The sequence below is a fragment of the Meleagris gallopavo genome, chromosome 16, assembly GCF_905368555.1.
Source record: "Meleagris gallopavo chromosome 16, MGAL_WU_HG_1.1, whole genome shotgun sequence".
In the NCBI taxonomy this organism is placed as follows: domain Eukaryota; kingdom Metazoa; phylum Chordata; class Aves; order Galliformes; family Phasianidae; genus Meleagris; species Meleagris gallopavo.
The window spans coordinates 8594783-8622335 of record NC_139419.1 but is presented as its reverse complement, the minus strand read 5'-3'; the positions used below and the strand labels follow the sequence as shown (position 1 = coordinate 8622335).

The 27553-nt window shown below is 42.5% G+C and overlaps 1 protein-coding gene across 4 annotated transcripts; it reads right to left on the bottom strand.

Annotated features, from left to right (window-relative positions):
* Positions 1 to 914: 914 nt before the first annotated feature.
* Positions 915 to 27183, bottom strand: EEF2K (eukaryotic elongation factor 2 kinase). Of its 4 annotated transcripts, none has more exons than XM_010719448.3 (19): positions 27044 to 27183; positions 21634 to 21958; positions 20244 to 20294; positions 18356 to 18456; positions 16843 to 16903; positions 16205 to 16242; positions 13935 to 14106; positions 12123 to 12272; positions 10230 to 10362; positions 9462 to 9589; positions 8639 to 8840; positions 8339 to 8406; positions 7511 to 7588; positions 6626 to 6688; positions 5894 to 6028; positions 5339 to 5527; positions 4824 to 4948; positions 4275 to 4453; positions 915 to 3631 (listed from the first exon to the last, which is right to left on the bottom strand). In XM_010719448.3, exons 2-19 carry the CDS (start codon positions 21877 to 21879, stop codon positions 3522 to 3524), a joined length of 2229 nt encoding a protein of 742 aa, XP_010717750.1. In that variant the 5' UTR covers positions 21880 to 21958; positions 27044 to 27183; the 3' UTR covers positions 915 to 3521. The 4 variants fall into 4 exon arrangements, with proteins under 4 accessions (XP_010717750.1, XP_085093703.1, XP_010717752.1 ...); XM_085237577.1 differs by lacking the exon at positions 27044 to 27183 and adding an exon at positions 22761 to 22778; XM_010719450.3 differs by lacking the exon at positions 6626 to 6688.
* Between the last annotated feature and the right edge of the window lie 370 nt (positions 27184 to 27553).

The following is a 27553-nucleotide window of genomic DNA, read 5'->3' as shown; positions in this document are numbered from 1 at the left end:
GTGTGCTGCCTGTCTCCATGAGCTCTAACTGTTGTGCTTTCCGCCACCTGTTCCAGTTACCCAGCACCAGACTTGCTGGGCTAAACTTCACCATTTTCCATCTCAGTAAGAATGAAGAGGCCTCCCATGGCTTGATTGTTCTGCTCTTTCAAGGTGTACTGGAGAACAATTTCATATTGTATAACCTATTGTAGCTACATAGTTTAAACCTTTCCCATTAAACCAATACAAAGGCAAAAAAGCAAAAAGGCAAAAGCAATACAAAGGCTCCAGTTTAAAAGGGCTCCTATGAGTTTATTCTTGAAGAGAACAGGGAACAAGCCATATCGAGATGACAGTGCATCATGAGCTACTGCACCTGTCACAAAAAACTCTTTCTCCTCATATCATCCAGGCCAAATATTTCCATTCTTTTCTCAACATTGAGCCATAAAGATGGGTCTGTAACAAGGGAGCAGTTCAATGCTTACATCTTATCATGTACTCATTACAGACACTGCAGAGTAACTCAACACAAAGACAACAGCACATCACCTTTCCACCTTTCCTGAAGAAAACAGATTTCCTTGTTACATGTCCAGTAATTTCCTCCCAGCTATTTCCAACTGTTGGAAGTGCAAGAAAACAAGGATTGAACAGGAGAAACAACACGATTTCTGGAAGCTTCTAAGAGTAAAACTGAACTTTGGAACATTTTAAAAACTCTACTGAGCAAACTGACAAAAGAACAACTTCAGTGACCAGTCAGAATGAAACCAGACGACTGAGAGGGCAGGGAGTGATGCAGTAACTGGTATTTGCATGTCTGCTGTACAAAGAAGGGATTCCATCGTGCTGTCCTTACCCAAGCTGTGCTCCCACTGACATTCAGAAACACTGCACCCAGATAAATTTCACCAGGCCAAGCCTCGAGATTTACTCTCGCATTTTTAAAAAATACAGATTTTTATTTATTCATTGTGAATAGATTAAAAATACAGCATGGAGCAGTATCATTCAAAAAGTCTGTCAATACAGTTTATCTTCAAAAGAACATCATAGCTAAATTGTGCATATTTCTGTAAACGATTTTAATTTTCAACTTGCTGTCAGCCCTCCTTACTGTACAGCTAAATAACATGATACCACCTTAAGACTGAAGGTAGTCTACAGCATTAACAAGTATTGGCAAACAAATTATTGATCACGGTATTTTTTCACTGAGCTACATGGACATTTACATATCAGATCTACAGAGAACTGTCAGCAGTTACTGAATGTAGCAAATTAAACTATATCAAAAAGTGTCAGTAATTATACTCTAGTCCTTTACTTACATATTTTGGACGGTCACATTCAATCTCCTCTCCTCCCTGCGTGCTTGCTGGGGTTGTTGCACATATGCTTCCTTCTTGAGGAAAACCTCAAACTCTTGGCACCAACACCTTACAGGGAAAACAAAACCTTTTGTCTCCACTCGTTACAATGCCTTCACTGTAAGTTTTGCACAAAACACTCAGTATTCAATCACCTTCAGAGATGAATGGCACATTCGCCTTTCATCACCAAGTAATAATTAAACAATATGGAAGAGCAAAAATGCCACATCCAAGAAGCTTTAGGCACTCAAAACACAACTTGGATAGGCATTAAAGCATTCACTGATGGTTGCAGTTGTTATTAGCATCATGCTTTGACACTGTTTAACAACAATTTAAGATCCATTTGCCAGAAAGAGTAAATGGGGAGTGCAGCTTTGGGGCCCAAGTAACAAGCACACTCATTAAGGAAAGGAAGAATGAATTTCTTTCCTGAGCAGTTTCTAAATTTTACAATAGTCTTTGTATATGCAAGCAAGGAGCTCCACTGAAATCAACTGCATCAACATGCAGCATGTTCAGTTCTACCCATAAAAGCTCAAAAGCTTTGCTGAAGTGAGGCTGGCTATGCGTTACAGACTCTCAGCACTTCCTAAGGGCTGCCCCTTCTCTATCCCAGAAAATGTCCTCAGGAGATGGCTGCACCAACAAGCTATAAAGGTTTTGTGTTAATCTCCTGCAAAATGATTGTTAGCCAAGATAAGAAACAGCAAGAGCTGCTATGTTCTCTGTATAGCACTGCAGTTTTTAGAATAAAATACTGGATTTGGGGAAGAAAAAAAAAACTTCATGCCATGATAATGCAACCACCACCATACATGGCTTAAGATTATGCAGACAAGTTACAGGAATTCAAGTGTTTGGGGATTATAATGTTTTCTCCCTATAATCAGCAATTTTCTGTAACTGACACTTAAAACCATTAAACCATTTTTGATCTCTTCTGAAGAACAGAGGCTTCCTAGAAACTACAGGAGATGATGCTAAAAGTCAGATGAAAACTCCCCAGTGCTAATACCATGGAAAACAAGCTTTGTACCGTATGGTAGTATTTAATAAGTTACCCAACATAATCTGGAAATTTACATATATATTTGCATATATCCTTCATCAGTCATCTTAAATCTATCAAAGCATCATGTGAAGTTACTTTTTGAACCATAAGAGAGCAGATAAAACACACAAAGCCATTTAAACCAGATAAATTATTTTCTATACACAGGCACAGGTAAATCAACATCGCCTAAGTTTTACAAATATCCCTCTGGAAATGCTGGAAAGTGTATTCTCATTTGAAGTGAGATGTTCTTGCTTTGCTGAGAACTGAAATGTCTCTGTAAAATTAACTATATATTACCCATATAGTACAGATCATGCTGCTATAAATCACCGGGCAATACTACTACATGAGATCAGTAGAATTCTACACAATGAGGTTGTTATACTGTACAAAATGTGAAAATGAGAGAGGTAGCTGGATGCCTCACCTCCTTAGGATCACTAATGTTTTTCTGATAGTAAGATATGCAGTGGTGGCAATAACACATATTCCATTCTGAATAACCTTACTGTCATTCTGATACCTTTTTTCCTCCCCCTCTCCAAACTCTAAAGATTCTATCTAAAATTAATCTGAGAATAAACCAGTGCCCACTGGGAATGGGACTAGTTACTAAGAGGAGCTGCATGCTTCACGTGCTTATATTGCACATTTACATTCACATGCAAGTTTGGTGAGATACACCAACAATGAAGAAATGCTGTGAATGTAGGGAAGTTTATTTATTTTGTATGTGCGGGAGAGAAGAAAAATGTAAACACACTGATCAGTTGCTGTGTATAAAGCAGGACATGTGAAACCCAAGCAGTCTTCTGCTTCACTTTTCATTAAAAAAAAAAAAGTTAAAAAAAAAATCAGCGTCCTCTGTTCTAACAGTTAAAAATATAGCTATATAAAAGGTCCAGAATGTCTGTTCTACAGCTTTAAAACACTTGACAGAAATACGCTATAGTAACCTACATCCTAGCTGCATTTGTATTTCAAAAGAAGTTAGAAAACTAAAGTACAAAAAACTGCTAACGCCACAAAAATATATCTTTTTAGCTGCAAACATACTAAGTCTTTAAAAAAAGTTTATCTACAAGAACTGCTTAATTGTAGTGTCATTCTTCCATCATCGCCCAAGCCTCTTCTGCTTTCTGGTAGTACTGATTTGCCAGTCTGCCCTTCATTGCTTCCATTGCTGCTTCTGCTGCTTCTGTGTAGAGATCACCTAAGGCAGGAAACAGTATCAGTCACATTGACAAGGTAAAGGCATCTCTCTTTATCATGAAGCAATTAAAGGACAAAAAGAGAAACTGGCTTCAAAATACAGGGCCAGATGTATGGGTGCAACTGGGTATTTTACTACTGTTAGCAAAGTTACATCAGCTGGGAATCTGGCTTTCACTCTTTAAGTTCAAAGTTACACGTCTGCCTGCTGATGGCTCTTCAATGTATTTATGATGACCATAAAAGGGAGTAGCCCACAACAAGTTAGTATAGATTTATATACAGCTTACATAATAACTAAGACAGTACTGCACAGGACCTGAAGTTACGGGTGTAAATTAAAATACAAGCAGCAACCTGCAGTTCAGTGGCCTCATAGGGAGTGAAGGATAACGTTAGCTTCTTGGTGTGCCACAAGACTGGAGCAGGCACCACCCACTACCCCTGTCATCAGCAAAATCTCTTCCCACGCCCTCCCCCCAGGATTTTCAGCTTTACATCACTCACTATCATTACAATGTAAGGGTACCGATCCTCTGAATGCTTTATAGCAGCTGAACAATGCAACAAAACGCATTTTTTAGGTATGTGGAAAAAAAAAAAAAAAGCAGAATTACTGATTATAGAAAAAAATATGGACTCACCTGATCTCTGTGGGTCCTTGTCCAGGTGGAACCCTCCTGTCATTAGCATCTCTGCTTCCCTGGCCAGGAGTAGATACCGGGGCTCATCCTGAGTGCCATCATATTCACCTCCCTCATCATAGTCAGTCATGTTCAGGGCAGCGTTGTACCAGTACAGAGCTTCCTTCCAATCCTGTGCTCTGATGTTAAAAAAACATTTAGAAGGTGGTTACCTTAGAAAACAAATATACCTTGCACTGTAGATTCAGAATTCAATTTTGCACTAGACTTTCAGAGCCTTGATGGTCTCCAAAAACACAAGAGTTTTCACAGAAGCTCACTAACTCTGCATTGTAGCACCAGATCACTATACCAGGTGAAGCTGGGGGCACTTTGTGGAGAAGTTATCAAGCTAAAGTGTCTTGATGAACTCTTAAGTGAGCTTTCATTACTAGTTGCATGCTTTTGGTCTTATGGCTTAATAGCTCTTCATGTGAACGGAAGATGTGCAGCAATTATAATATACAAATACACCAACTATAAGTTAGATCACTCAGTCATGCACTGTACCTGTCTGAACCTAGATTGACACCTGTATCGTATGCTCTTGCTACCAGAATCATGGAAGGCCGGTCTCCAGCTTCTGCTGCTCTCAGCAAGTAATCAAATCCCTTTTTTCTGTTCTCCTTTGTGTCCTAGTAAAATAAAGAAAACCTCTAAAATGAATGTTTTTAAGTACAGCCACCCCTTCCTTTCTCTAACACTAAATGCCTGTTCTTCTGCAGGTTACCAATGGCTGCAAGTGTTGAATATATCTGAAAAACAGGCTCCAAATTGCTGAGTACATGAATAATAAAAATACTTTAAAAACTTCCTAAAGATACACAATGATTTGCTGGCAATATCAACAGGCAGTGGTTTTGGTGCTTTGTCCAAGTCCTTAACTACAAAGTCATTCATTTTCTCTGAAGAGACTACAGAACACCTGACCATCACTTTGTCTCCATTTCCTCCTACTCTCATATCATTTTTCCATGTGAACACAGTTTTGGATTTTGAAATTTTCTTTCCTTTTTCTTGTTTACCTCTAAAGTGACCTCAGAAAGAATGTGATGTGGCAGCTGAGAGCACATGAGTCCTAACCCCACAATGGCTTCCAGCTCCCCGCAGTCTGCAGCGTGCTCCAGGTGGAACAGAGCCGACTCACGATCCCAATCTTTGTCCTTCTCACAGAAACGCCCAGCTTCATGGTAACGAACCATGGCCAGATGAACCTAGAGCACAGTAATGCAGGAAAGATACACCAGTTTAAGTACAGATCTCATTCTTCAGAAGCCATGTGCCCATACTTCACTGAGGCACAAGAAATACCTCTCTGAGGTAACTACTTAAAGTTGTGTACGTTCCTGCAGAATCAACAGCAGAATCCTTCCCAAAGGAGCCCAACTATTGCAAGACCAAAGGCAGATGGAATGTGTGGAACTTAGACATCCCTTATGAAATATGATTAGGTGACAGAAAGCGTTACACACTTGCCATTTATTTTCACCTGCATTATTAACTCAAGCAGGGAAACACTTGTATAAAAATACAAGATCACTTTTTCCATCTGGAAAGAAGAGTTACCAAATCCATCTTACCTTCCCAAGGATTGACTTCCCAATTTTCTTTTCAAGTTCTAGTGCATTGAGCCTCTGAATTTCTTGAGCAACGCAGGATGGTCTGTGGATGTGGACTCTGGAAGAATTGTAGAGATTCCATTTCTCCACACTTATCTGAAATATGGAATATAATACCAAATTAAAACTTCTATACTATTCATTTTTATCGCCATTCAGAAATCAAAGCCTCTATTGATAATATCACTGATCAGTAATTTATTATTCTAGAAACTAGTTACAACAGGCTGTATTTTATAAAAGCACATAAACAGGTCTGTTTTTCCCTATTTCAATCATATATACAGTGGTGAGAGGCACTTAAAATGCCACAGACTTTAAAAATCTTACCCAGCTATGTATATGACACAATTTGAAAATAAAGCGCAGAAATGAGATATCAAGTTAGCCAGAAAAAAATCCATAGAACTATGAATCCTTTTTAGGTTAGAAACCCAGGCAGTCACTAATTTACACTAGGTACCAGTTAAAGAGGTGACAATTTACTTATGATGGTATTTCTTTAAGTGAAAAATAAAGACAAAAAAAGGAAGAACACAGAGGGGTAAGTTATTATTAGCAGAAATTCTGTAGTTGAAAAGGAAGGAAAACTGATATCTGATTTAGTGATGTAAAGCTAAATGGTAGATGAGTGGAATAAAGGACAAGCAGAGTGGTAAACTCATTGTCTATGAACATTTCTGCTTTGTTTACCCTTGCAGAGCTTCCCAAACTGTCTTCATCAGATTCATGTCTTCGGTTGTTGTTTGAATGGCCCTATGTTAATGTAGAGATTTGCAATATTTAATTTAAAGCAGTGTCTGCAAGTTACTCCTTTATATTACTCCTATCCAAGAAAACAGGGACAACAATCAAAATAGTTTCCAATGAATTCTCTTCAGTGATACTGCAATATAGAATAAAAAGGAACATGCTGAAATGGTAAGGAATATAGCACCACCAACCTTTAATCCTGTAAACTAGATATTCTATGACAAATACCCTCAGACTTTAAAGGTGACAAAAAGAGTGCTACCCTTTGAAGCAATATTCTCTTTCCTATCTGCAAATTAAGTATCTAGTTAAGATGTTCAGGTCAAAAAGCATTTCTTCGTAAGTTTTTATTTTAAGGGAGTAACCACCTATCCCACAGGAATTCTACTGTTGCATATCATTAACTGAGAACAATATTAAATACTGTAATACCTCACGCCATAACTCGTAATAGAAGGTAGAGAGGGTAAAGTCTGAAAGCAGTCAGATGCATAGATTCAATATGACTTGCTATTAAGGAATGTTTCTCAAGTGCAACACACTACGCTTGGAAAAAAAACCAACCCAAACCAGCAACCCATAAACCAGCAATATGCAATCAAATGTGATGTTTGAAATTAAACTCCTCATTACAAATAGTGTAAAGGTGTAATGAATATTCCCAAGATGAATAAGTAATTTTGCAGTGTGAGGAAGTTTCTTTTCAACTGTTTCCTTTGTTCACAAAGTCTAGATTAGGAGGGATGAAAACGAGATTCTTGTATAGAATCACTTCAAGTATGAACAAAAGGCTTCATTCTGCTAAGCCAACAGTCAGGTTCTTACCTTCTCTCTATGATCCAGATCTTCTAGCTCACTTCTCTTCTCACTGGGATATCCACTGTCTCCACCATTTTCAAAATCCTACAGAAGATGAAAAGGAAGCACCACTAAATTAGCACTATGCTTTGTAAGGATCTCAGCTTGACACTTCCACAGAGGAAAACTTCTGCTTGGTTTAATGAGGTATGTTGTGCGACCTTTGACAGACACAACAAGACTTACAGACTCAGAAGTACTCAGAAGGTACAGTTCGAGTCCATGTTTCCTCCAAGATACATTATAAATAAATAAATAAAAATCAAGGATGCGTATTCGATCAAGTCATGAGTTCATTTAATGTAGTTTTGAGTCTTAGGCAGTTGAAAGATAAAATACTTAATGGATAGCCGTGGCATAGTGGCCCTGGTGTAGGAAAATTCCTTTCGCAAACTTACTGCAGAGAATCTCAACTGAGGAGACCAACATCCCTCAGTATGCATATTTGCAGAGACCTAATCAATGGGGATTCTGTTTAGATGTCATACCACAGCTGCTGGCAAAAGTGCCAGAGGTACACGCAACATGCAGGCAGGGGAACAGATACATATTTTAATTATCTGTTAAAATATACCAGATGTAAATAAATTTCTGAAGAAGAAAATAATGCTATTTCAAAATAAAATATTCTTCCTTTGTAAGAAACAACAAATTCACCCAGGTAATGTGACCTGCAGCACTGAGAGCAGGCTGAGAGCCTTCATGTGCTCTTACTGAGCAAAGCCTTCTGATAGTTCTTTGAAGAGATATTCATTAAGGAACTGCAATCTCATTTTCCATTGAAAAGACACTCACCCTTTGGTTATCAAGCTGATCAGAGTCTTTGTGAACCAAATTATCTACTTCATTGAACACGGGCCAATCTAGGACAAAAAAAAAGTGCATCTTACTCTAAGGATAACATGCCCAAGGAGAAAATTCTAGATGTTATCTTACTTCAATCAGTTTTTTCACAAAAGCATCCTTAAGAACTGAAAACATTAATTGTCTACACAGAAGTACTTTGACTAAATACAACATACTGTGTATTTAAAACCAACCAAATGACACAATACTTAAGAACCCTCAAGGAAGCTATGTGTGAAGAGCACTCACGAAGCACGTCCATCTTTTGGCTGTGGGGGGTTGCAGAAGAAGGAGAGCAGGGCAGAGAGTCAAATGCCACATCACTCATGCTTTCATCTCCAGAGTTCTCAGACAGGCGGGAGAGCAGGGGAGGCCGACTACCAGAGATGGTTCTCACCCTGCTGCTGCCACATTTCTCCTCTGTGCCACGCAGAATTGTCTGAGCTGATTCCTTGGCAAATTAACAAGAAAATCCCATGAGTAATGCTTCACTGTGTTCTGAATATGATACATACGTCAACATGACTGCTCCTCCACAGCGGCCCTCCACAGAAGTAGGGGGAAAGTAAGCATGTGTACATAACGACTTCCTTTGCAAAGTTCTAGACCTCAACAAAATATCAAGCGCTGGCATCATTACAGCCAGAGGAAATTCTGGTTAGGAATGAACTCCATTCAAAATGTATCCCCAAGTTCTAGACTTGCGAACTTCAATTGAAGCTGAGATCAGTTAAAGGTGAGCAGTTCTATTCTTTTTCAGTTTCCAAATTAGATCTAAAAAAACCCACCCCACCCTACTAACAATTTCAGCATTCAAAGCATTCCGATTTGGTCCTAAAAATGTTTGCTTTGTGATGTTCTCTATTAATTACAGTTATTGCATGAATTCAGAGCCAAGGACAGATAAGTAAATTTTAAACTGATGTATTTTAAACTGCAACATTAGTAATTAATGTGGTTTTATCTGCCACATAAATCATATATTTAAGTTTTATTAACAGTGCTTTTAAAATTAGAATAAATCAGCTATACTGCTTAGCTACACTTTTCATTTATTTCCATTAGCACTTACAAGCAATTTGTTACTATGATCCAAGGCATCTTTTTCTTTGGATGAAAGGTCAAATGGTGCAAGGCCCATGCTTTTGCAAATCTTGTTACAGGAATGAGAATGAAAGAATAAGGCCATACCTCGAACACCTATGGCATTGAAAAAAAAAAACATGAAGGGTTTACTCAAAGTTTACATGATGGATTACTTATTAAAAGCTAGAAGTTCTAAAGAGTTTTCTAAGAAACCAAAAGAAGACAGAAAGGAAACAAACAAACAAGTGAAAGTAGTCTGCAAAATCTTCAACAGTTATGTATGCATGGAATATAATAAAGAAACAAAATTAGAGAGAACACCTAAACTTGATCCCGTTTCCAAGACTTGCTGTGTTCTATGAACAACTTCATGTATGGAGCTTTAATAACATGCAAGACTTACTTCTTTATATTCATCATTGAAAATTTAAGCAATTAAAGAAATTTGAGAAATTAAAAGCCATAATTATTGCTTTCACGTTGTAGGAAACTACTTTATTTCATTACTCGTTTGGCCTAAGAGTGGGCCAGCAGACATAAGCCACAATCAGCTCCTGTTTTAAATCTGCCTGTGATAAAATCTACTAGCGACAGCTGTCCTGGGCAAGGACCGTTTACAACAGAGGTTCCCCAGCTGTTTCCAAGGTCTTCAGAGAAGTGCCTGCCGGCTCAGCCATGTAGCTGCTACTCAGCAGGCAGCAAGAAGAAAAAAAATAGACACCCACTAGCTCAAAAAACAAGATGTTGGTTTTACCTAGGTTGCCATCTCCAAAATCTGTACCACTCTCTGTATGGATTTGAGGGTCTGTGTAAAGATCTCCAACTCCCTGGATATCGACAATAATGAGTTGATGTCCTGAGCGCTCAAATGTGAAGTGACTGAAGGCCTGCAAAGAACACAGATGTCTGAGAAAACTCACCCGTTAACTGCTGAAACCAGCAACACTTCCTGTGGCTGCTCAGAAATTACAGATACTGTACTAGTGAAACAGACCTGGTAGGAACATCATGATGATAGCAGTAAGAGACTAAGAGGATCTCACGGAGTTTTGTCCTTGCATGAGCCTGGAGTCATAGAGATTACACTTGGGCATAAATTCTGGCTGACTGGCTCATGTGAAATCGTGCAAGTCAATCAAGTGGGATTTTGCCCCGGTCTTAACCTGGATGGCATAACAGAAACACTAGCAGTTCCTCATAAATTGTTTTACTAATTATTGCCACTCAGGCTGCATCAAAATACCCAATATCCTATGCAGTGGCTAACTAAAGTCAACATTATTTGTTGGGGAAGAAGTAATTGCTTCCCAGGGTCCAAATGTGGATGAAAATTTCAGACATCTGCTGAATGCAAAGAAGTATCAGTGCCTCTGTGACACTGCTTCTCCAACCTGGCCCAACTCAAAGACGGGCTAACAGGGGTAGGGGTGAAGAGCAGCAAGAGATGCTCTTGCTGTATTCCTCTTTCCAGTCCAGGAAATTCTGTTTCCCATACAGTTGTGTCCCTCAGAGCTGCTAGGCAGAGGGAGTAACCAGCAGCTAGCAGAGCCTGTGCAGAATCACCTCTGCATAAACATTCTGGCAGTGCCAGTAGATCTCCAAACTCTGCAGCTCTTGGACACTGCTTCTGCCACCAGGAAAAGCCCCACCACATTATGCAAAAAGAAAACATGAGTGTCTTCTCCTGGAATTCTTCCACTACTGTGCCCACTGGGAGGCCCTCCAGAACAGCTGATCTGGCTCTACGTTCATGTATCAGACAGTGAAATGTACATTTGTATGCTTTAAATGCTGTGTTCCAAAAATGAGGTATAAAAAGCCCTTTGGCAGAAAGCTGAGCCATTAGGATCTTCTGGGAAGGCCTCCAAAAAGCACTGCCAGGCCTGGGGGAGGTGACTGGTGGTGATAAACAAACACTTTCACTGCAGCAAATCTCACAGAACACTTTGTTCCCAAACTGTGAAAACACAGCACTGAACATAAACGTCCTGCTTTCACTGAGCATCGCATAAATACCTTAAAAACAGGGAAAAATGAAACTAACATAACTCTCAACTCCCCATAAAACACTCATTTGATATGCTGATCACTTTGCATTCTTTGCAAAGTATTTTAAAAGCTCTGTGAACTACAAGAATTCCAATCGCTTGAAATCCATAGCTGTGTTTTTATAACCACCGTCAGACTCACCTACTCAGACACTGCAGCTGATAAAAACATGTTCTTAAGCACAAATGCAGATGATGTTTATTTGGATGAATTAGATGTCTGCCACCTCCTTTTGTGTATTACTCTGAGATAATAGCAGACTACATACTTACTACAAATTAAAGCTTGCCTTAAATCAAAGAGACTTTAATTAAAATTACAGGCATCAAAATTCTTAGAGGCAAAAGGCTTATGGTTCCCAAAGAGCATGAATCACGTTCAACTCCACTAAAAATCAACAGACAGTGAAAAGCAAAAAAGAACTGCTCAGCACGAAACAGCAGGCCCCAAGTAAGGGGAGGAGATACTGCAAAAAGAGAAATTCATCTGGCATTGTACTCTAACGCCTGCAGTTTCCTTTTTTGGCAGTAACACTTCTGGACACAGCCAACAAACTGCTCCCAGCAGACTCTATGGAAAGTGTTACACAAAGCCTCACTTGCGGAGTAAGCCGAATGTTGTCATCTCGCACAAATCCAGAATTTGAGTTGTATTTGATGTATTTGCCCTCAATGTAATGTTCCAGATGAAAGAGAGGCTTTCCGGGTCTGTTCTTCATTTCGATAATACAGGTCTGTACTATATCCACCTAGGAAGGGAGGAAAATAAACAGTGACTAACAGAATACTGTCTTCTGACCAACGTGCGTGCGAATGCTCCAGCTGTGAACACTTTGCCAGAAAAAGCAGCCAAATAATTGCCAGGATCTGTCTGTCTAACAGAGGGATGGAGGATAAGCCATTTGCTGCTTTGGCTATTGAGGGAATTTCATAAATTAAAAGCAGTCATTTCAAAACAGTTTGTTTCTGTAAAAAAAAATCCTACTGAAAAATTCTTAGCAAATGTTGGCTATTTTATTTCTTTGGAGACTTTAGCAATGTGCTGCAGTCTGTACCCAGATAGCAAAATACAGAGTAACTACTGAACAAATTGTAGATGTGCTTCTTCAAAGAAGGACTGAAGACTTTCTTCCATTCAGATATTTCTGTATCTGCTCCACCTCATCCCTTTGCACCAGACACATTCTTAAAGGGGAAACCAGCATAACTCTCACTGTGATTACATCTTTCTCCCATGGCATTTAAAACTTGACTAGATTCTTCTCTGTGCCCTTCAACCTTTACCTCCTTTTGGTACTGCCAGACAGACAGTTATTAATCAACCCCTTTATGGAATGCAACACACACAGTCCACGTATTCAGAAGCACTCACTAGTTTTTAGCTACCAAATTGTGAAAGCCCCCACAGCGAGGCACACGTTTTGACCCAAGTGTCCCATCCAATCTCACATCACAAGCAGCCTGTGGTAGAACCAAAAGCAGGACTCACGGTCCCACAGAGCAAGGGCAGTGCCTTTCTGATCCTTTCTTCCTCTCAGTTGAAGCCACAGTAGCAGATTAAAGCTACAGTAGCAGCAGATTAAAGCAGTTTATGCACACTGATGCATACCACAGATGGTCAACAAACAGCAGCTACTGCCTGGGAATGCAGGACAGCGCAGCCCTTCATCCCTGCATGGTAATTCTTGTTTTTCAAAAAGCAGATTGGTGCTGGAGGTGCTTTTGTCCAGGAACAAAAGACCAGCTTTGAATCTTATGTGTTTGTGCACATTCCTTGCAAAGAGGACAAAAGCTTCTCTCAATATCCTGAACCTGGTCTGATGTTCCATCCACCTGGGAGTTGCACACAACTTAATGCTCTGCCCTTTACATACTGTGTTGAGACACCTAAAGCAGAAAGAGTCACAGCATCTAAATTATTTCACCAGTCCTTGGGTCCTGGAAGATTTGTATTTGAACAGCTCCAGGTTCTCACTTCTTCTTGATATCAGTGCTAGAGAGGTATCCAACTAAGTGCAGAAGACTTAAGCATCTACTTTACTGGAGCACTAACAGTTAAGTGCCTGCTGACACTGCTGCTGGAAATAAATACTGTGACATCTGGTTATCTGAAAAGCAGCTGGGCAAACACCAAAAAGAGCAAAGCAAACATCATTTGATTTTGGTGTGCAGTCAACACCTGAGATAAGTCTGACATTCACAAAGTGCCTAATTTTGGACAGTGGAAGGCAATTTTTGCAATTATTTCATTAAAACACAACTACCATAATGATAAAAGACAGCAGAGCAAAAGACTATCCAGCAATTAAACAGAATAGAACATGAACAACTAATCCCCTCCAAATACATTTGCAAACTATCTAATAGAAGAGCAGGACTGGATTACTGCATGGCAAGACCTCTGAATGTACCTGCTTGGGTGGTTTGTGCCGGTTGTACTCTTCTCCCCAGAGCTTTGCTTCCATCTGAAGTCGGACATCCTCAAAGTACACCTCCCTGCCTACGCTCTCTATGTACCGCTTGGCAACGTAGTTATAGGCAGCTTTCCAGTTCTGAGTGTGTAAGAAGTTGGATAGCTTTTTCCTGAAAAATAAATCATTTTTGAATTTAAAAAAAAAGTCATTTTAATTCAATCTTCCCCATTTCTTTGTCTCCACTGACAAAGTCAGGCCATGAGATCAGGATTACTCTCAGTCTGGAGTAAATCTTGCATCATGTACCAGATAGATTATCTGAAAAGCAAAGCACAGGCGGGGAAAAAAGGAAAAACCTTTTCATTCCATATGAATGGCTGGGAGTCTTCAAAGCACTTGTTTCGTGTGCCTGCTGCTACTTCCACTCTGGACTTACAACTTTCCTGACTTTTCTCTCACCACTCCCTCCCCCCCTCAAAAGAAAAAATCCACAAAACACAGTATGAAGGAGTTTTACAGCCAACAATTATTTTATGTAGAAGTGAACAAGGAGTGGCTTTTCAAACAAGAAATGAGAGAAGACAAACCTCTCCTAAGAGAAGAGCAGTGCTGCTTTCTCAGCACACAAGGGTGATAACTACTCAGTATCCTCGTTCTCCAAGAAGGAAAACTGTAGATGATCATTTTTGCTCTGATTCTAGCTTCTGTTGAAGTGCAAATCTCTAATCCACAGGTCCCTCAAGAGTGAAGAAAAAGACCTCCTGTAGGGTTATACAGTCACTGTGACACAGGCCTTGGAAGGAAGGAGCAAGTGAGCTAAGAATTACAGACAATTTGAAACCTGTCCAGATCTCTTAAGAAACAAACTTCGCTGTATAGAACATTTCATGTGCTCTTCTAAAGCCAACACTCCCTGAAGTTTATTGAACTAAGCACAGCTAATGCCATCACTGTAATGATGAAAGACCTGCATAAATCTACAGAACTCCAGATGGGAATTATCAGTACACCACTGAGATTTATAGAAGATTTAGGACTAGGAAGATGACACATAAATTACATTTTCTTTGTGCAATAGGTTAAGCTGCAAAGATAAATCTGTTTCTGTCTCTACTCAAGACATTCCCTAATGTGAAACTTGGTCATTCAGAAATAAAAACTAAAAGCAGTGTCAGCAGATTAAGATTTGTTACTTCCTAGGCTTCTCTACTGCTTATCTATGTGGCTCTGCAAGCGTGGAGCCACCAGCATGAATCCATTCCAGAACAATGAAGAACTGAATGACTGAGGGTTATTCTGGGTTATATAAAAGGGGTTATTCTGCCCCCTTTTTCCTGAAGTTCAAAACAGCACGTTTTTGACACTCAGGAGTTTCTCTTCCCAGAAATGAAACCAGACATGAAATGCAGTCTCTTTAGATTCTGCAGCTGGAAAGTGGAGAGAAGAACCTAAAAGTGCACATTTACGTTTTCCAGGAAAGTCATATCCAGAACCTGAAAGAACAGGGTACTTTTCTGACACAGACTCACTTATAGGTAGGTGCTGATGCCCATAGACATATTTCCTAATATTCAGAAGGCAACAAAATAGTTCCTCTTGCCTTCCCTCACACTTCACTGTTCTGGAATGAATAACTGCTAATGTTCAAGCTCCATCTTACTCAGAACAAGATGTCTGGCACACGTGATTCAAAGGAAACTCTGGGAGGACAGCCTTCTTTACTAAGGAAGGCTTTTGAGTTGAGGTCATACGAACTCAGCTATTCTTCCCCTTTTTTCTGTGCCCAAATATGGGCCTGGAGATGGCCTTCAGACTGCACACCAAATTTAAAGATACTATGGCACACTTAGAACCCAATAAAAATGAAACAAAACTGCTGCTTCTGTATTTTTATGAATATTTTGCCTCCAACAGATGGTGGAAATAGCATGAATTTATGAACTGCTAATTGACAGTATAACTTGCTGGAGCCGGGCACAATTGCATGTTATCAATGCCACTGTGGTTACAGTAAAGGCTGTGGGATGGCTTTCCAAAGCAAGCTCAGTGGATGCATGCATCACTCTTACTTGCATTTTCCTTAAGAGAATGATCTGGTTTCTGAATCCCAGTCTGTGTGCTGTGGTTGGAGTTGCATAAATAGGAGTAAACCCCTCAGCTACACCTTTTAGAAATGCAAAGCGGGGAGCTGCACTGCACATCTGTGAGAAACTCCAGTCACCACAGAAGAAAATGCTGCAATAAAGATAAAGCTAGCAAACACTTACGTTCTGAAACATTCTCGCATTGCTCCACGGCCAAAGGGCTAGGGAAAAGAAAAAAACAAACCCATCACTGTCATTTTCACAAAGTTAATTTCTAACCAGTAAGAGACACAACAGTGCCCTCCCCCTTATGCCCTGGAAAAAGTAGTTCTCAGATAGGCTCTATAGCATATCCATACCCACAAGGAAAACTGAAAACCCACCATCCACTTGAGGCAGTAATTTGGGGAAAAGCAGCACAGAGCAAGGTGATTCCAACTCATTGCTAATCATATGATTTAATTGCCAAGTGACAGTAGCTTCTACCCCCACATACTGAACATAAGTAGGCCTACTGCCAGGCAGAGATGAGGCCAGCAGGAAATGGGAGGGCTGAAATGGGAGAGATCTCTGGGAAAGAAACAAATGCCTCTTACAGTGCTGATGGGGAAGGTCTAATTCCACGTTCTACTGTTCTGGGGAGAAAAGTGTGCTGGGATACCAAAACATAATGGATGAGCCAGAATAGAAAAGAAAGGAGAAAAGAAGAATCAAAGCTTTTATGTGGAAAAAAAAAAAACAAACCTGCTGCCATTAGTCAGTAATAAGAAGGAAACAATAAATTTGAGTGCTAATAAACATGAAGGGCAGCGTGATCTTACTTGTGAAGCCATCTTGATGAGAACTTCATCTTCAACCCAGTCCCCAGTAACTGCATTGTACCTGCAAAACCAGAAGTTGTGCTTCTTAAAAGTAATGCAGAACAAACCAAAATCCTCCCATTTTCACCACCTATGCTTCCTGATCTCTAATTAATTGCTTGAAAGGCCTTCTGCCATTCAATACAACTTCCAGTCTTCCTACTATGCTCCTGCCCTCCTTACGCGGTTAGTCCTTCAGGTGAGAAAGAAGAAATTTATCTCTCTTCAAATGGACACCGAATCCTATGGATGATAAACAGACTCTGAGTATTCCAACAAAATAGGCCTCATCTGCTTTGGTAGTAAATCTCCTCGTGATGCCTAGGCAGCTCACTGGGGGCACGAAGAGCCCTACCAACTTCTACAGGCTATGGCTGTGACAAGCAGAGGGGCATAACACTGCATCACGAGAGAAGCAAGTCTCTGCACAACCACACGGCAATATGAACCATGACTCCAGTTTCTCCTCACTCCCTTAACTCCCAATACAGTAAAACCCAAACTGAGAACCAAAGGAGCTGAGTCACCAACACAAGATTATTTCCAGCCTGACTCCCCAGCCCTGCACCAAGTATTTCATGCACGTATACACTTCAGTTCCCCATTACATATTCTGTACCACCCCTGTTTGCAGCAGGCAGAAGAGAGTTAGAAACAGAAACACTCGAGTCATCTCTTTCTCATGGGATATTTGAGCAGCCCTAAACCTGTATGCAAACTGTTTCAGGACTGAAATAGTGTGGCAGATCAGGACCAGATGCAGTCTGTGGAGAAGGACAGTGCAGAGTGACAGCATCATGTGATGGGAAGGGAGGCCTCCCCAAACACTGATGCTCAGGGGTAATTAACTGGCCTCTAACTCCTACCCATTCCTCCTAGAAACCTCTGTCAGTGGGGTAAATGTTTTGGCAAAGCCTGTGCTGAAGCACTGAGAATAGTTTACAAAGCCAGACTGGGTTTCAGCACGTACACCACGCTGAGCTATTCTGGGCTCTGTAAGGATGTAAATTCCAGCCACATGCAGCAATACTGCACAGATAAGCAACAATGAAACTTTATTTTGGGAAAGGCACGGAGTGCAGTTTTTTTCCTAAATTATTTAAGTACTTGCAATATAGATATAAAATACTATGAAAAAACTCTCCTTCTTTATTGGAATTTATTTCCTTATTAGATTAAGTTTACAGAGTTAATAAGGCAATCAGAAAATACTTGTTTCCCTATCTGTATGGTGAAACTGCTTAGATGGTAGAAGGAAAAGAACAAGATAGTGGTTTGCTGAAAGGTTTAATTTCCTGACTGCATGCAGTATTTATGCACTCCTGGGAGATGCAGTTAAGACACAGTCATTTTGGACACTACTGAAAGGTCTTCAGCCATGTAATTACACACACTCTATACCACACAAACACAGCCCTTGCTTAAGGCATCAGGTTCTGTTTCATTTCAGCATTAAAAGCAAAAACCCCCAGACCTGTAGCGAGTGGCGTGTTCGGTCTCGATGTCCTCAAGATGAAATTCTGCCCAGGGATCAGGCATGTGCTTAGCTTTCTCAATAGCATGTTTCCAGGTTTCCTGAAGGAGTTGCAAACCAGTAAATTATTCAGAGTCAGCAGCAGCCTATGAGAAGGGCATTTTCTAGAGCACACAGGGATCTCAGTGTTACAAGGAGGTGCAGCTGCACAGCTCCCCAAAGCACTGGTGACAGCAGGAGCAAGGTATGGCAGACTTCCTCCATGATTTTATTTCCCTTTTTTCTGTATTTGGTACAGAAGATCACCCTGATATTTTATAGTTTCTACTATAATGAAGTAGGTCAGAAATACACCGCATCAGGTTTCATTTCAATTCCTACCATCAGAAAGTTACTGAGAAATCTGGTATAGTATACATCAAATATAATTAGCAAAAATTGTAACTGGCAAACATTTCTCATATACAATATAAATAACAATGCCACACCTAAATGATATGAATTCCCTTCTGCTTTTCTATCTTTTTGTAACTAACAGCATTTGCTGGCAGTATAAGCATAAAAAGAGCATTAAGCAATAGAGCAATATGAAGGAGGAAAAACAGTTTGATAATCACCAAAGCTGGCAAACTGTGCTCAGTGTAAGAAACTAGAAATTGGCATGTTGTAAAAAATAGATTATCATAACAATTCCAGATTAGTAGCTATTTCAATCCCCACCAAGTCACTTGCAAAAGCTGAAAGGAGTTTGCTGGAATTTAACATCTTGCTCTGCCAGCTCTATCAAATTAATTTCTCTCAACACTTGTGTTACTCTTTTTATATTGTAATGCTCCTAAAGAACTCAAGCCATGATCCCATAATGCCTTCTGTAAGGTAAGCAGGAGAAAGGGCTGCTCTGCTCCCTCTGTCAAACAGCACCTCCGTAAGTAAGGAAATACCAGCCACAAAGACTTTGCTACTGCCTCTGAGACCCAATTTCAAATATGCAGAAACAGTAACAGTTGCCATTTTTACAATTTTATTTTTCCATTTTGTATTTAAATCTCAGCCAAAACATTAAAAAATGCAGTATAAAATTATTTCAGCAATGATATCAAGAGGCTTTTGAAGAAGCCAAATTTTTAAATGGCTCTGTTTATTTGTATTTTGGCAGTAAATCAGCACACTCTAACAATTCAAACATGTCCTTTTCCACCAAGAAAACCATGAAATGAACACAAAACTACAGTAAATAAAGTAAGGTTAAAAAACACAATGAGAAAAAAGTCTTTCTGCATGTTTTTAACAAAAATGCTGTTGCCTCAGATCATGTGATGATGCACGTTTCATACAAGTCTGGGCACACCTAACTGTGTATGCAAAGAATAGGCAGGGACAGAAACAAGAAGAATTAGGTGGTCCCTTACCTATCTCAAACCATTTTCAAGTAGGGTGCCTCTCTAAAAGGTGATGTGTCCATGATACATAGAAATTATTTTAAATAAATGAGTTTTGTGCTTGATCTCGTGAGGTGCTCTGCACACAGCTCTGTTCTAATCTTCAAATGAACAGCAAGTTGGATGTTGTGTAAATGTACTGAGTGCTATTTTCCTCCAGCATATGGCTGCCATACAGACCAAGCAGACATCTTGCTACTATTCTGTTGTTGCCCATAGTAGGAAATACGGTGAAGAAACAACTGCAGAGGCATGCTTTAAAGGAAGTGCTATTTCAGGGCAGAGAACAGGTGAGTATTGTTTCACTGAACAGCTATCTTGATCACATACGGGCTGAGGCAAGAAAAAAAAAAAATCATGAACAAAAACAGTCACAGAAGGGGAAAAAAGGAAAAAAAAAAAACCGTTATGCATCTATTAGATATGGTGTTCACATTGTTTTAACCTACCCGACTACGGTCAACCACAGAGCCGTGCTTAGAGCGATGCTGTGTGTCATTCTATAGGATGCATAGAGACATAAAAGTAGGAAAACACAGGTGATAAGTCAATTGATTGACAAATAGCCTCCCCTCTGTTAATTAAAAAGAAGTTTTTTCCACTTAAAAGCCGCTCTTAGACTGAATCCCTTATCTAAGTTAATTCTTAGAACATCTGTCAACAAACCTGTTCAAGTTGACAATTTTTTCAAATAGGAGTTAAGAGAGTCTTGCTCAGTAACTAGCAAATTAATCACTGCTGAGGGCTGTCTAAAGGCACAGCACTGGCAGTAACTGTTCCATCTCTGCAGTTCCTTAGCAATGCCCCACGCTGCCAGCAGCTCTGGGGTCTGCAGGCAAACTCTAAGGCTGTGGTGGGTTAAGGTGCTGTCAGCCCTGGCTGATTGTTTCGTTCTGTGTCAGAAGCCACCATTTCTGTGACTTCAGCAATGTTCGGAGAGCTGCCTGCTCCACATCTGATCACGTTTAATCTGTGCTAGGAGCCAAGACACCAAAGCAGGCCTTGCAAAGCCCAAAGCACAGCACACATATTCTGCTCTCCCTACTGCAGGACATAAGCTTACAGCAGAAGCAGCACGATAGCTTAGGAAAGAGGAAATTAATGCAGTTTAAGTCCTTATCAGTTTTATCTCTGGCCACATGACTCAGAACTCCCACACATACGCAAACCCAGGGGCAAGTTTTTACTACAAAACTAACTACAGATCAATCTCCCCACAGGTCTTAACTTGTCTAGCCCAGCACACATTAAGATCTGTCCCACTGTCTACACTGAGTGTTTTACTCCTCATATTCTTTAGAAAATGTACATTTTAATGCTTCTCCTAACTAGCTTTGGCAAAAACCTTACTGCAGACAAAATGGTTTCGCTTTTGATGGATTATTTGTCAGCTGACTTACATAAAACCTCTGGTATCTCTGCAGAAACAGAGCATGCATTAGGCATAACTGAATTTCAGAGTATCTATTAAACAAACAACGTTAATATTTTAATAATGGATGCATTAATAGAACTCTAAACCTTAGTCTAGAGAAAATCCAAGGGCCATTCCAGTTGAGCATGAGCAGTGCATGCTACAGGTACCCAACCATGCAGTGCTGTCACTTCTGGTTTTGAGGCTTTGTCTCCTGGGGATTCCCCTCCTGTCCTAAGAGGGACAGTCTGCAATTCAGTGGCAGACCACTGGCTTCATGGAATTAATTGCAGGTCTGGAGACAACAGACTTACATGTTTTACTGAAAAGCATTAGTTTAAAGAAACAAAGCAGTTACAGAACATTTCCCTCTCATGCCAAGTAACAAAATCCAAACCTTACTGAAGGCTGCAGTCAGTACTTACCTTGTAGTTAAAGGAGTTTCTAGGAGAAGAGCTGGAACTGTACTGCTCGGTTTTGGCTAAGTTGCTGTAATAATTGTCAACTTTACTACTGGCAGACTTGTTAGAAACTGGATCATCAGTTATTGGGCAGATATAATAGTTGTCTTCATCATCACTGTCTGCATCCAGATAATTTCCAGAGGTCAGTTCAGTCAATCTAGCATTATCAATCCCTTCCATACGGAAGATAAGGTCCTCGTCGGCCATGTCTGTGGGAGGGCACTTTAACTCCTGCACTGAGGGAAGCAGCCGCTGTTCCAACACACATGCAGGCAGAGGGGAGAATCTGGGTGAGAGAGAGAAGAAAAAAAAAATGGAATGAGCCATTATTCAAAGAACAAACCCTACACGGAACTGCTCACTGGCCAATAAATAAATGCCATCTGCATTTGGCTGTATAGAAGTGAGTACCTCTGTGAGGTTTTCAATTCCTCAGTGCTAGATCTGGGTTTGCAGAAGGTAAAGGCTTCTGGGAAGGTGTTTTAAAGCAGCTACAGGACTGCCAAAGTAAGATCAGCAGGCAGTGTAACACCGTGAGACTACAGGGACTGCACACACCGCCCGCTGCTGCAGTTTGCTCACATTCCCAGCTCATCCCGTGTGTTTTTACCCTTCACCATCTGACAAGTGGAGTTTCACAGCACTGATCTTCAGAACTCGAGGGAGCTGTGCCTCACACATTACACGGCTGAGTCCTCAATTTTTCAGGACTCTTACTAAGGATATTGAATACAAAATTAACATACAAAATTAATAGCCAAAGGAGTTTGAAAGCATTACTGGGACAAGACAGAAGATTGCCCACAGCACTGCCAACACTTAAGCAGGCATTAGCTCCTATCCACCAAACGGCCTGAAGGGCAAAGCACATTGCCAGGACAGGACATCCCTGGGAGGACAAAGCACAGAAGAGGCCAGGGAGGGGGGCCTGGCATCGAACCCCACTGCTGCCAAATGCAGTGCAGGTCTGGCAGTTTTCTGTGCAGCCCACCATAGCATCCCTGTGTACACATATCTCCATTCACCAAAATAAGGGCTTCCAAATGGCAACATGAGGAGCAAAGGGTAAAAGGAAAAGAGTAACTTACTCTGGAAAGCCTACAAGAACAGATCCCACTGTATTTTCTTTTATTTGAAAGGTACAGATAAATCCAGCTGCTTACATGATGATCAATAGCAATTGGTATATGGCAAAAAATGTATTCCATTTTGAAGGCTTACAGTGTCCTCCCACTGATTTAAATTCACCATAGCAATGCAATTACGCTACCAGTGCTCCCAACACCTCCACAGCTCCCTACCACATCAGAGCCCTCCTCCCCACTTGACTCAATCTTTTCTAATGATTTGCATTATTTTAACAACCCAGATAACTGCAGTCAGTGGAGCAGAAGATTGTTTGAAGCACACTTCCAAAAACCCTGTGGGGAGAGCAGAGCCCATCACCACTGGAGCTGGGCACCGGCCTGCAGCAAATGCCACGGTCCTAAAGTTCATCCTCTGCCTCGTGCAGGTCAGGCAGCAGCTAGAATTACAGCTAGGCTATTTCCATCACATAGAGCTTAAATGAAAAAACGCCGTCCTGGATTAACGGTTCTTGTGCTTAACAAAAAGAGACAGCTTGGTAGCCTCAGCTTTTTAGTAGCTCCCTGGACTGTAAGAGAACAGAATAGGGAAGGTTTGGCTTCCCCTGGGGCCAAAATGAACTAAGCAAAATGAAAGTTGAAAAGATAAAAAATACAATCAGATCTGCAACAACGGCAGAACACACTTATTAAAACATGCTCTAGTTTTTCTAAGTCGGGGAGGTGATCTCTTGTATTTTGATAAGGTCTTTTGACACATTAAGCAGTGTCAGAGACCGCAGGGAGTTCCATAGCAGTACCAGAGGAGCCGCCCTGCAGCACGGCCCACCTTCCCACACAGCCCTTCCAAATTACTGACGTCGCTTTCAGTGAGACAGAGCACTTGGGATGCACAGCTCTGCTGGTGCAACAGCCACGCAATATAAAAATGGCGAGGTGAGTCATGAACGTGTTTTTTCCTGGAGCTCAGGTTCCACCCCAGCCATCTCACCACGGCACCGTGCCCAGGCCCCTGCCCATACAGCGGCAATGATTCAGCAGGACCGAACACAGGCAATGCCTGCAGCTCACACGCTGCCGGCCGCACCGATGTGCATGGCACCATTCTGAGGAAGGAGAAGTTTGCCACTTTGCAGACCCGTCACATCTTCCCTTCCACCTCGCAGTATGGCTTCAGCCAGGCAGACTCCAGCACACGGAGTCTGGTGGCTGTAGGCCCTGCAGTACTGCAGCAGAGCACCTTCCGTGCAAGGGCTCATTTCCGTCCATCTCCTGCAGCACAGCCACATTCACGTACTGGTATAGGTACCCTGCTTCCCAGGAAGTATTGTGCCCAGGCTTTGCATTGCTTCTCTTCACCCCAGGCTCCAGGTGATCTCAGTACAAGTGCCCTTTCGCCTTCATTCCTGCTCTTTTCCACTCATGCTACCAAGCACACATGCATGGGGCTGCTGAGATATTGAGGACAGCGTGAACTGCCAGACTGGGCCACTGCCATGGTTCATCTAGTGCCAGTGAAACCATCTCTCTGCCACGCACGTTTGCTATTTGTTTCTTCTGTCGAGAGTGCAACATACAGCCGATTCCTTCTGGACTCCCTCCTGGTCTCTCCGCTGCCATTCAGCTCTGAGGTCGCAGCCAAACTGACCACAGCTGAACCGACAGGCGAGAACAACCCGGCTGATGGGAGCGCCGGAGGCCTGGCCAGGAGCCTGCGGGCACAGCACAGCGCTGCTGCCTCCACACAGCCTGCACACAGCAAGGCCCTGCAGGAGGGCCGGGCACTGCCTGACTCTACTGGGCATCTTCCTCCTTAAAAAGTACAGCGCAGATTTACAAACGTCAGCATAGCTGTAAACCTCCATCAGGAATTAAGGGCACTCCCTGTGAAGTGACCAGAGCCCAGCAGCACGCACTGCCAGGCCCCTGTATCAGTGACCACGTCCTCTGCCTCCTACGCTGCCACAGCTGTCTCAGCACTTTAGCTTTAATTACTCACATCTCTCTGCTGCATGAGGAATAAGAAGGGTGGGATGACTGCAGTAATCACCCAAACCTTCATACAAATTTAGCTCAGTTTACGCAACTATTTGCTGGCTCTTCAGATGGGTACTATGCATATACTGCAGTCAGGCCTGCTGTCAATTTGAGGGCAAAAGTAAACTGCACAGAGCAGCGCATCCTGATTTGTTGCACACGATGCACAGCTTCATCCTGGAGCTGTGAAAATGATGGCCTTCTGCACTTACAGCGCACAGCACCTGCCGTGTTCTCAGCACCACGCAGATATCAACCTTCCTGCCAGCACCCAGCTAACAGGAATAACATGTTTTACGTGCTGGAAAAAATGGGGCAGGAAAAAACAAAGCCCCTGGAAGAGATGGAAGGCTGCCTGGATACTCAGAAAACACACCCACATGTTCATTAGTGCTTTCAAAATCAAGCCCTGAAGCACACAACTTCAGGCAGACACACCTACTGCCTGGTCCTGGAGCAGCTGCACCCAATCAGCTCCACCAACCAGCCCAGAAAGGACAACTGCAGAACAAGGTGTTCGCTCTATCTCAGTGCTGCTCCTCAGCTCTATGTACACTCTGCCCTTCTCCAACAGCAGCAGCAGAAAAACCCCAAGTCCTGCAGGGCTTGCAGCCGCAGGAGGTGCAACACAGCTGCCAACACACGGTTTCTATGGGACAGGTCGGCTGCTGCAGGCAGTCACACACAGCAGGTGCTTCAGGCCCAGGGTGCTGGAGCAGCAGCAGCAGCAGCAGGAATGCTGCCACTCGCTTTGTAAATTGAACACTATTGCAGAAATTACTTTGTCTTTTGTCTCTCTTTTATTCTTGCAACTGTGCTTCTTGTAAAGGGCTCAGGTTTACCTTGAAAGTGTAGTCACTAAATGCTGTCCTCATGTAACATGCTCTTTAAAACAGAATTCAATAATCAAACTTTAACCACACAAGCACTGCTCTAAACTTAACAGGCTTTTTTTGACCAAAAGCCTTACAAAAAAGCCTGAGCTCCATTCCAAGGCTTACATTCTGCACTGCTGCGTTACTGCACAAATCCAAACCATGCAGCAGCTGTTACTGCTGCTGTGCTCCCATCCTTCAGACTCCGATGTCCATGGCAGAAGCTTTCCTTGAGCTAAGCAGCAAAGAAGAGCACACCAACGCACTTTTTCTTTTAAAAATCAACCTTGTGCTATGCGATTAAAGATGAAAATATAAGATACAGTCAATTATTAAATCTGATCACATTTCTACTAATTTCAGGCTTTTCCAATGATTGTTTCAACTATTTTCTCTTTCTCTCAGCATAATAATCAAGAGCCACGCCACCAGCACAGGGAGGTGAGTTGCAAGGACAATGCTCAATGTTATCAAACATAGTGCATGTGCAAATACACAACCAGAGGGGAGAATTCACATCAGAGTGCTGACAAAACACTGCTTACTTCTGCAGGGCACCTGTCGTGATCAAACAGCTGGTACGGCAGAATCCCCGAGTGAGACCCCAGCAGCCTATGGACACACTTTGATTTTGAGGGCTCCAGACAGTAGCAGGGAGCACCTCGGATACTTTTCTAGGGCTGTCCCAGCTCTGACACAGTCGTCCTTCAGCACAGGGCACAGGACAGGGCCTGGAACAGCCCAAACGTCTGTAGGGTCAGTGTTAAGGCGAGAACTCTCCGCTCCCTCTCCCCGTATAAAATCCCTTTACTTTAACGCATCCGCCAAAGCCACCAAGCAGGAGTCCTGCAACAGCACCGAGCTGCTTTTCTCGGAGGGAGAAACGGCTCTTAGAGATCTGAGATGTAACCGAAGGACCCCAAAGGCCGCGCACCGTACGAGGCGCACAGAGAAGCAGCGTGCCGAGGAACGGCCCGGCGCCCTGCAGGCTGCAGCACGGCACAGCCCGAGTCCCGCAGCGTCCAGCAGCCTGCAGCCGTTCCCACCTGCGCTGCACACGGCTGAGAGAACAGCTACAGCGAGTCGAGCTGACCGCCCCGATAGGAGTCGGCCGAAGGAGGCAGGCTTATGAACGGCCTTCCGCTGCCGTGAGCGGCTCGGTTTTTTACTGGGCTTTCCGTTCCGGGCCGAACAACGCCGAGGAAATAACTGTGACTGATTTATTTGCGGGCACCCGCCCGGCGCTCCGGCCCCGCTCCGCCCTCAGTGATTCCCGACGGGATCCGCCGCCGTCCTGGGCATCCCGAGAGCTGCCGCCCAGGACGGCTGCCCTGACGGCCCCGCCGCGATCCCACCCGGCCTCCAAGCACCTACCGGGAGCCGCAGAGCCCGACCCGCCGCGGAGCGGTCCCGGCAGCCTGTGGAGCGGAGCGGAGCGGAGCGGGGCAGGGCGGGGCAGACCGGCCCTCAGTTCCCGCCCATCGCGCTGCCTGAGCCGCCCCGCGGCGCTCTGAGGGCTCCGCGCCTTGTCGGCGGGAGGAGCTTCCCTCGGGTTGTGTTTGTGTGCATGAGGAAAAGCGGCCCCGAACGCAGGTTGGAAGCTGTGGAGGCTGCGGCCGGGAGCGGCTGCCCGGGCTATCAGGGGAGCGCGTTGCACTGCGCTCCATTGCCCTGTATTGCCATCCATTGCCCTGCATTGCCCCATGAGAAACACCGGCGTTGCACAGCGCGTTTCCAATGCCAACACTTCACATCTGCTCAGCGCTCCCTCCGTGAAACACATCGGTGACTGAGCTCTTCCTCGAGGTAGAAGCTGTGGAAATGTTACACAAAACTCCTTTTCCTTTTATGGGTTATATGGAAATTAACGTGAATGGGTTCTGG